The sequence below is a fragment of the Epinephelus fuscoguttatus genome, linkage group LG6, assembly GCF_011397635.1.
Source record: "Epinephelus fuscoguttatus linkage group LG6, E.fuscoguttatus.final_Chr_v1".
NCBI lineage: Eukaryota > Metazoa > Chordata > Actinopteri > Perciformes > Serranidae > Epinephelus > Epinephelus fuscoguttatus.
Genome location: NC_064757.1, coordinates 22,998,840 through 23,008,385, shown reverse-complemented (window position 1 = coordinate 23,008,385; position 9,546 = coordinate 22,998,840). Strand labels below are relative to the sequence as shown.

Below are 9,546 nucleotides of genomic sequence, written 5' to 3'. Positions count from 1 at the left end.
TCTATCTATCCATCCATCCATCCATCCATCCACAATGTTTTTGTCCTATGGTTGCCTTTAGCGGCTGTGGTCTGTATCCTCTCTGTCAAAGCCATCAGTGCCCAGACAGACAGTGGCAAGAGAATAGTTGAGGTTACTGTAACCTCCCTCAGCTCATACATGTGGGACATGTAGGTTTACAGTGCAAGCAGCCAGTAACCACAGGGCTGCGGTTCTGCTCCAAACTAAACACCTGGCACTGCAACCAAAAACTGGGCCCCAAGATGTATATCTGTGGTTGGGGGGGTGGGGGGACTACACCTCTTAGGCCCCATGGGCTGAGCTGCAAGTCCCGCCAGCTGCAGAGGATGCTGCAAAGAGAGCACTTATGCAACTGGCTAATATAGTCTATTGTAATTTTGGTGAAGTTTTTAGCTAAGGCGAGACAGTGTTAACACTTTGACACTCACAGACAGGCATTCAGACAGGCACTAATCACCCCCTATAAAATAGGGAGATACAGGCAAACAATGTATGCACTTGAATGGGACTGAGTAAGCCCACCTGCTCTCAATCACAACAAACGGAAACTGTTTAGAGTTGTGGGGTTGGGGGAGGGTTGGAAAATGATGTGTCAGACTTTTTTGTTTCAGGGCGCCCATGGCATTTCACGAGGCCACTCGGCACAGGCAGTAGTGCCAATAGGAACTGGAGCAACTTAGGTTTAATGTAAATCCCTGCAGTCACGAGCAGCTGAAAATAATTTTGACCTCCCAGGAGGGAGACGTGGGTCGGTTCCATTGAGAGGATCTCCCCCCCCCCATTTCTTGACTAGTTACTCTCCTGCTTCCATAATTGTCTTCCCCTTTACTATGCAAACAGAAAGAGCTGCATCAACTATTGTCTGTGTACATGTGCGTTTGCTGAAGATCTGCTCATACACATTAGGTATGTGCCATTCAGAGGGGGCCTTAATGGCTACACAACACAGTAAAGAGAAGCATGACAGTAATCTTTTAAGGAAAACTTTAAATGTAAATGTAACATATTTTCATGTTGCTTATTTTTTGCCTTAGGATGATTTCAGTCTATAATTCACAGTAGAGTCTAACCAGCACATCCCTGATTACACCTGCACTTGCACAACAAACACGTGTTTTGGCTCCTACCTGTTTTTATTTCTGTGTTTCTGTGACCGCTCAGCCACGCCAGCTGCCAGATCCACTGGGGACGTCTGATTTTTAGAGTAAACTTCACCTGCTATGGCATGCTGACCTCAGCAGCCTCGATTACTCAGTGCTGCACCAGATCTGTTCATTAAATGTTACAACAAAGCGTACGCTACTACCAATACTGCAGAGAACAGCTGAAAAGCTACTTGGGTAAAGTGGAAAACTTTAGCAGCCTTTGGTCAGTGGTACATTTTCCACTGAATGCAGCAGATTATGTTCCCCTTACAACCTCAGCAGAAATATTCAGCTACTACTGTCCTTTTCAGGAGTGGACAGAACTCTGAAAAGTTTTGAGAAAGAGAGAAATTAAATAGGATTGAACTGAATTGCAGAAATTTATTCATGAATAAACAGTGCAGACTTTTAAATCTGAAAGATCCTGACCTACTATGGCATGTTGGCATTCTAGTCCTGCGTAACACCAAAGAGAAATCCTAGGAACAACGGCCCAGAGTAAAGAGCTCAGTACTGTTGTGTGCTGCCATCTAGTGACTAAGTAATGAAAGCTACGATGTAGTCACAAATTCTGTGGATTTTTTTTTAATGTCTCTATCATTTCTTCTTTCACAAATATATACAATAATTCATCATAACTTATTTATTTACTTGTAATCTGTAACTCTGATGTCAGGCATGGCTGTTATTATGATCACTGGAACAAACTGTGTGAAAGCTAACCAGCTCAGAGAACCTGATGGCTCACTTCAGTCTGCGTTCAGGCATAAACAGACTCCCTGGAGCACCCAGTGGGAGATATGCATAGTGGTGAACAGGTCTGCCTCAAACACCAAACCAACTCCCATTGCATTCCTCCGCAAGGACGTAGTGTACACTGGTGTCCGTAGTGTATTCTGCAAAACAAAACACATAAAAATACATCAAACATCACATCAAAATAGTGAAGTAATGTATGGAGGCCTGTAGTGTCTGTGGTTCACACCTGTAACCTGAGGCGACGAGCCTCTATGGGGATGACTTTGAGAATGGGCAGTTCAACAACAAGCACTTTTGGTTTACTCTTCAATAAGCAGCCCTTCTCTGTGTCCCAGTCTGCTCCCTCCAGATACAGGCCAGACACAAAGCAGCCTGCAGGAAAAACACTATCAGTCTCTATAACTCACCACTAATCATGCTGTTAATGATGAGTGTTTTTTTTTTTTTTTTGTTTTTTTTTTACCCTGTCCAGGTCTGTCACTGACTTCATCCTCACTGCGGTACTGGGTCACCTGTGTGTACAGTGTGGAAAGATCCAGAGGCCAACCATTTTTCCTACATGCGGCTTGGACCAAGGCAGTTAGGTAGGACTCTGGGATATGGAGTCCTGATAGCCACATAACCTTTGGCTCTCCTTTTTCCACCTGGTGGACACAAGATGCATCAGACATAAAGAAAAAATTGTCACCTCAGAACTATTCAGTAATGCCAAAATACAATAGGCCACATATCAGAGATTATCTGTGATAGTGTGCGTCCATCCTCACCCAGTAGCTGTACTGCTCATAACGGCTCTTAAAATGGCTCATCCAGTTGCCGAGGGACTTAAGAGTGTCAGGTGCCAACTTCTTCCAAATGGCAGGGATGTGACCATTAAAAAAGGCCCGAGCGACTTCATCCAACTCACTGCTCATACCCACCTCACCAGCCAGGGCCTAGGGGACACAAGGAATCATATAAAATCTAAACCTGTGTGAAGCACAAAGATGCAAAACCTGTCTGTTTGCTCCAACAATATCTTGTTGTCCTCTGTCCCTCCTTCTCACCCTCTGCAGCTCAGCCAGAGAGTGCTGCATGCGGACCACTAGCCTGTTGAAGCGCTCCAGTTCTTGAAGCAGCACCACTGAGGTCGGGGAAATGTCTGTACCGAAGTTTTTACGGATCACATCCATGTCAAATAACTTAGGCAGCTTGTTCTGAATGTCCTGGGCCACCTGGCTGATGTACTCATCCCTACTGATGCTTCCACCAGATTCACCTGAGGCATAAGAGAGTGTTCAAAGGCCATAAAAGAGGAAGCACTTGGCAGCATGGTTGCAAACAGACTCAAGCAAAGACCCTTTAACAATATGGAACAGCTTGTCCTTATGAAAACAGTTAATATTATCTCCAGGGATGCTCTTCAGTGCTCAGAACTCAAGAAGTGGGCATGTAATGCTACTATTTCTTCCTTAAAATCAATAAAGAGGCAAGAGAAATGAAAGATGCCAAATCATACCTGTCTGAGGCTGCAGGTCTATCAGGTGAGTCCACATGTCTTTAGCTGCCTGAGTATAGTATCCTATCTCTGCATTGGAATGAAGACCCATTACCTCTGCTGTGTTCTCCAGTGGCAGGGTCTCAATCTCATCTGTAACAGATGTACGTAGGGTAAAGCTGTGAGTGATGACAGAAAAGTAACTTTTTCATGGGAATGTAAAGTAATGAAAATAGCGACTGACCAACATATACTTTCTTGGGCCCATTTGGAGGGATCTTGTAATTTACGTCCTTGTTTTTGAAGAAGTGGAAGCGCTGAAAGGTGTAGAAGAGGAAGTCTCCGAGGTACTCATCCATGTAGATGTTCAGAATCCTGCGGTCAAAGCTATCTATGGCTCGCCCACCATACATCACCTATAGAGCATTATACAGACATGCTTAATGCACAGCTTCAGCCAACAAGATAACAGACATACAATCTTTTAACACAATGTATTTAGCCTAACCTCCCCAATAAGGTATTTAAGACTTCCCCAGGGAATATTGCTGTCTCCTTGGTTGTGAGCTTTGGTCAGGTAGGTGTTCAGGATCTCCATACACACCTGTTGAACACAATTACATTGTTTAAACCATTGAAGTATCAACCAAATTGGAGATGTAACTAATATTATACCACTTAAATAGAGGCTAAAAAATAGTGAAAGTGACTCCCACGCCACTTACAAAGAAGTCAGACTCGTTGAAGTCGTAGGGGACATTCCAGCCAATCTTGCCATACTTGCGTCTCTCTTGCACCACAGCATGGAAGAAGGCCAGCACATACACCAGGCTGCAGAAGGCAGGGTGAGGGCACGCCGTCAAGGTCTCATGGGAGATTTTAGAGTATGTGGCTCTCATGTTTAGCTTGAGACCGTTGGGAGCCTCCGTCACTACCTGCACACAATATTAAAGTACATGTGACATTTTTAAACCCCTGTCTCTATTAATATTGTGGTTTCTCTGCAAAAAGTTTACCACTCAAATACCACTCTCAACAAGTCATTTGGTCTCAAATTAGGCTTTTAGGACTTGTTTTTCTTAATAAAAAACTTTCAAATACAACACCCATTTCAGCAAATCCTTTCACCCATAACTGGATCTTAGAAACCCTAAAAAAACACTGCTAAGGGTAAAGAGAAAATGTGTTTCACCTTTAGAGACTTTTGCAGTATGCCAATGGGGAAATCCTTGATGGGGTTGGTGGTGACCCACAAGCGGAAGTTGGGGTTGGGCTTGGTGATCCTCTCTAAGGCCTTCTCCAGTTCCGTCAGCCACTTTACCAGCAGGTGGCAGTTTTGCAGCATCAACCACTGACCATTGGACACCGCCCTATCCAGCAACTTCAGTGCCACCTTTATCACGGTTAGAGAAGACAATTACACTCAACATATTTACTTGTTAACTAGTGTGATTGTTTCCCGATCCCTTTAATTATTCCACTTGACAACACTTAAAGCTTTGATAGTGTGATATGGAAAAGAAGTCTTCAGTACCTTCTCTTGGCCTTGGCCCATAGCAAGGGAGGTAAACTTGTTGCCTACAAAGCCTGACCTCTCTGCTAGTTTCATGAGGTCAGTGGCTGGGTCAGAGCCAGGGCTCAGGATGAAGACAATGGGCGAGGAAGGTGTACTCTGTTCATTAATTGCATCGAAGCTGATCACAGGGGGCTGCACATATCTGAGTAGAAACAGAAGGAAAAAAGGGATTCAGGGTTTGATTTCTCTATGTGTAAATAATATCATCTGTAAACACTGTATAATAATTGTGTTTAATCAACTTAACCTTCATGACAGTGGTGTATATACATGCATACATATACTGTATATATATATATATATCATTAACTTGATTATTGCAATAGCAACAGTCTCACTTCTCGCCCATGATGACAGTGACATAGTCAGTCACAGCTCTGTAGACTCTATCAACACGGAAGCAGCGCAGCAAAAGCAGCTTCTGAAAAGCTGACAGGTTCTCCTCATATTTCATGGGGAATGGAGCCTGCTCTGGTGCATCTAAGTCATACCACTGGGGAAAAAAAGAATCAGGGTTACACTCTAAACCGATTAAGTAAAATGCCTATGATAATTCCTGTCACTGTGGTCACTTACAGACTTCCAATCAGTGGGATTTTTCTCCACATCATCAGGTAAAGAGCCAAACTGCTCAGGAAAGAGCTCTGCTAGTTTAACTATGTCCTCCCAGCCCTGGTCTGCAAGCCAGTCACAGGTTTTTTTGCGTGTGCTCTTTTCCAAGGAAAGATTACCTTTACACATGAGGTGGAAAAACAAGTAAATGACCTTGATATTTGTCTGAGTTTGTGATCACTGTAATCTCTGTAAACATTTTAGTGGAGTTCAACTTCTCTGGATAACTTACCCTTGATAAAGAACTCCAACTCATCCTGAGGTGACCTTCCTTCTGCCTGCTCAATCTTGATGGTCATGTTAAAGGAGAAGAGCAGCTTGTGCCTCTCGAACAGACCTAAGGATGCAGGCAATACCTATGTAGTCAGCTGAGGTTAAATTATCCAAAGTAATCATAAACACTGTGCTATTCTCCATCCATTGCATTATTCAATTTTCATCATTTTACCTGTGCAGCCATAGTTATAAACACTGTATGTCAGAGTGTTCATGATGTTCTTCAGTCTTTGCTGCAGGTCGGAGTGAGGCAGAGATTTGCGCAGTGAATAGTCAAACACTTCGTGGTAGGAGGCTAGAGAATATTGGTACATGCTGTTCACCACAGCCATTTCTGTCAGTACGAAGAACAGGATAGCACCGCGCTTTGCAGCAGGTCGGTAGCCATCTCTGAGTTTATCAATGTCTTCAGATGTCTTCTCAGCCAACTTCAGTTTCTCAAACACCTGACAAGGATAAAACTCAACTCAACTCAACTTTATTTATAAAGCGCTTTAAAACAACCACAGCTGAAACAAAGTGCTGTACATAGGACGTCATAAAACAACAAAACAGTGAGATAATAAAAAGCAGTTAAAACAAAAAAACAATAAAAACAGCAACAAACAAAGAAAAACAGAGCGAGGTCTCATGCTGGGTTAAAAGCCAGTGAGTAAAAGTGGGTTTTAAGGTGGGTTTTAAAAACAGACAGTGAGGAGGCCTGTCTGATGTGCAGAGGTAGATTGTTCCACATTTTTGGAGCAGCAACGGAGAATGCTTGGACCTCGGTATCTCAAGGAGCAGCTGATCAGCTGACCTGAGGCACCGGGCAGGGGCGTAGGGGTGAAGAAGCTCAGAGAGGTAGGGCAGGGCGAGGCCATTTAAAGATTTAAAAACAAATAAAAGGATCTTAAAATGAACTCAAAGTGCACAGGCAGCCAGTGGAGGAGGCCAGGATGGGTGTAATGTGCTCTCTCATTCGTACTCCAGTTAGCAGATGAGCGGCAGCGTTCTGAACTAACTGGAGACGTGTAAGGGAGGATTGGCTAACTCCAAAATAAAGTGCATTGCAGTAATCCAGCCAAGATGTGATGAAGGCATGGATTACTGCTTCAAAGTGCTGATGTGCAAGAAAAGGCTTCACCTTCGCAAGCTGCCTGAGGTGAAAAACTAGGATTAATGACCTCAGTGAAAATGCTATTCTTCCATTCACTGATGCTTTCTGTTGCCAAACTCACCTCACTAGCTTTTGACTTTGTCTCCTCCAATGTTTGAACCAGCTCTGTGTTATCCAGCATGTTGCCTGTAGATGTGGCCAGCTCTCGGAGCAGAGAGTCCCCAAGGTTCTTCAGCAGCTTCTTATTGTTGCTTGTCTCTTGGATCAAATACTCACGCTGCTCCTCCAGCTCCTTCTTCTCAAAGCCCATGATAACACTCAGCAGCTGGTCCTCCAGACCCTTAAGGGTCACTAAACGTTAACATAGATATAATGAATGGACACCAATAGACAAAACATTTAGTGCATGGTGTTCACACGTTTCAGACAGAAACTATAGTCACCATGACAAAGACTCTTACCAGTATAGTTAATGACCATGGCTTTTCCAAACACTGATGGGGAGTATTTAGGGTTGGCCAGTTTGGTGTTGAGGTACAGTCTGAAGTTGGGATCATAGTCCATCTCCTTGTCACCCAGTGTGATGACCTGTCTGCCCTCTACTCCTTTTACATTCTTCTCCAGAACATTGTCAATGACAGGGTCGATGTACTCATCTACACCTTGGAAAAGGAAGGGGCAGCCATATTTGATGGCCATCTCTAGCTGCTTCAGGAAGTCCGGATCATTAAAAGATGAGATCTGGGGGAAAAAAAGCATGATGATACTGTCAGAACTGTACGTTGCGTCTCTTTCTTAAGTGCTGATTCTAGGGCTGACAGCAGTGCGAAGCAGCAAAATATTCTGGGACTTGTGAGCAGTATTGACACAAAACTTGGACAAGAATGAAACTTCTTAAACCTTGAGGTTATTGTTTTCTTCCTTCTTCTTAATCCAGTTGAGGGCTTGCTGTTGTGGGTCAATACACATGGGGAAACGGCTCCCTCTGGTTGTGAGGATTCCATTCTGCACTGACAGCTCATCTGGAGGCAAGCCCTCTGAGCCCCATCTGTCACACAGGAATTATGTGACACATAATTAGCTCTGTAGTCAGTGTACAGCCAAAATAAAAAAAAAAATACATATGTGCAACAGACATGTTTTCTGCTACCACAATGCCTAAATCCTGTCATTTGTTTGGACAAACTCATTGTATATTGTCTTCTCATGTTTCAACAACTGTCATGAGAATACACTCCGTCTCACCTGCTGATTTCCACCTCATCCGTTAGAAGACTTTCCACTTTGAAAGGCTGGCTCAAGGGGATGCCTTTCTCCTGCACATCCTTAACCCAGAGTTGGTATACCATTTCATTCCTGAAGTCCCAGCTGAAGGCCCCTACATAGCTCAGGAAGGCAGCAGAGATCAGACAGTCACCTAGGAGACGCACACGCCGCTGCTTCAGCTCCTCCAAATCTTGTGTCCACCTGAGTGGGGATAGTGGAAAAGAGGGAGTAGTAAAGAAAGACAGGTGGAGACACAAAAGAATTATGAACAAAGATTAAAAAGAAACAAATGAGCAACTCTTAGAAAGGTTGGTTAAGTGCTGTGACTCCATTTGTTGCATTTTTTACAGTCTCACCGTTCATTCTCAGAGCTCAGGCCAGAGATGAGTTTGTCAGCCGCAATCAGCCTCCTCTCCATCAGCTCAGCCTCCTCTTGCAGCAGCTGTTTCTCACTGATAGCAGCTTCGTACTTCTCTCCAAGAGCCTGCAACTCTTTCTGGATATTGTTAAGTTCACTCTGAATGCTCTCCAGCTCCCGCTTACTCTGAAAGAAGTTCTTCTCTAGGCGTGCCACCTAAAAAAAAATATTGGAAATGTAACTGTTTAATTTATGCTCCTTCTTTGAGAGCATGATGTAACAGCATATGCAAACCTCACATTACCTTATCTCTCTTGGGTTTTATCTCCCTTGCAACTTCACAGTAACCCATGATAGCTTCGACAAACTTCAGCATTCCCGAGCCAGCCTTACTGATAGCTTGCATCTCCTCAAAGCTGGTCTGGAGGTTCTTTAGGAAGCCTATCCAGGGAAAGTTGCAAAGACAATAACTGTAGCATACTTGCTGCTGTCATTAGTATTCATATTATTCATGGATTATGAAGCCGACTTACCTTTGACAGTTTTGACCTGGCTGTTACTAATGGAATCACAGTCCATCTCCATCAGTGAGCGCAAAAAGTTGGCTTCTGACATCATCCCCTTGGCTGACTGCCAACTAATCTCCTTGTAGCCACGCAGCACCAGGATGCACTCACAAACCACCTGCACCTGTTTGGGTGGCTTGGCAAAGGATCTGCATGATGGGCCAGCAGAGAAAGGGAGATAGAGAGGAAGGGTAGATTAAGAGATGGCATGCTTTTATGATCAGGTATGTCAAGTCCTGGTTTTGCATGATTGATCAGTGCTCAATTAAACATTCTAGAACCTGGGTCTTCAACAGGGGTCGGCGACCCTTAGAGGGTCCTCAGAGTTGCTGCAGGGGGGTTGCCAAATTACTGTTTGATTCTTGTTTTACATTCTTCAATTAAAATATGTCTG

The 9,546-nt window shown here is 43.9% G+C and overlaps 1 protein-coding gene across 1 annotated transcript in view; it reads right to left on the bottom strand.

Annotated features, from left to right (window-relative positions):
* Positions 1 to 1,211: 1,211 nt before the first annotated feature.
* dnah10 (dynein axonemal heavy chain 10) overlaps positions 1,212 to 9,546 on the bottom strand; it is a 29,958-nt gene continuing 21,623 nt past the window's right edge. The window contains exons 57-78 of the mRNA XM_049578058.1: positions 9,120 to 9,301; positions 8,891 to 9,027; positions 8,585 to 8,802; positions 8,208 to 8,429; positions 7,863 to 8,010; positions 7,424 to 7,703; positions 7,084 to 7,313; positions 6,039 to 6,312; positions 5,823 to 5,927; positions 5,555 to 5,709; positions 5,317 to 5,471; positions 4,937 to 5,120; positions 4,595 to 4,795; positions 4,128 to 4,337; positions 3,911 to 4,006; positions 3,647 to 3,818; positions 3,424 to 3,555; positions 2,972 to 3,183; positions 2,693 to 2,860; positions 2,389 to 2,569; positions 2,152 to 2,297; positions 1,212 to 2,062 (exon numbers count right to left, since the gene is read on the bottom strand). Coding sequence (XP_049434015.1) covers positions 1,916 to 2,062; positions 2,152 to 2,297; positions 2,389 to 2,569; positions 2,693 to 2,860; positions 2,972 to 3,183; positions 3,424 to 3,555; positions 3,647 to 3,818; positions 3,911 to 4,006; positions 4,128 to 4,337; positions 4,595 to 4,795; positions 4,937 to 5,120; positions 5,317 to 5,471; positions 5,555 to 5,709; positions 5,823 to 5,927; positions 6,039 to 6,312; positions 7,084 to 7,313; positions 7,424 to 7,703; positions 7,863 to 8,010; positions 8,208 to 8,429; positions 8,585 to 8,802; positions 8,891 to 9,027; positions 9,120 to 9,301 — 3,955 coding nt within the window. The 3' untranslated portion in view covers positions 1,212 to 1,915. The remainder of the gene's footprint in view (positions 2,063 to 2,151; positions 2,298 to 2,388; positions 2,570 to 2,692; positions 2,861 to 2,971; positions 3,184 to 3,423; positions 3,556 to 3,646; positions 3,819 to 3,910; positions 4,007 to 4,127; positions 4,338 to 4,594; positions 4,796 to 4,936; positions 5,121 to 5,316; positions 5,472 to 5,554; positions 5,710 to 5,822; positions 5,928 to 6,038; positions 6,313 to 7,083; positions 7,314 to 7,423; positions 7,704 to 7,862; positions 8,011 to 8,207; positions 8,430 to 8,584; positions 8,803 to 8,890; positions 9,028 to 9,119; positions 9,302 to 9,546) is intronic.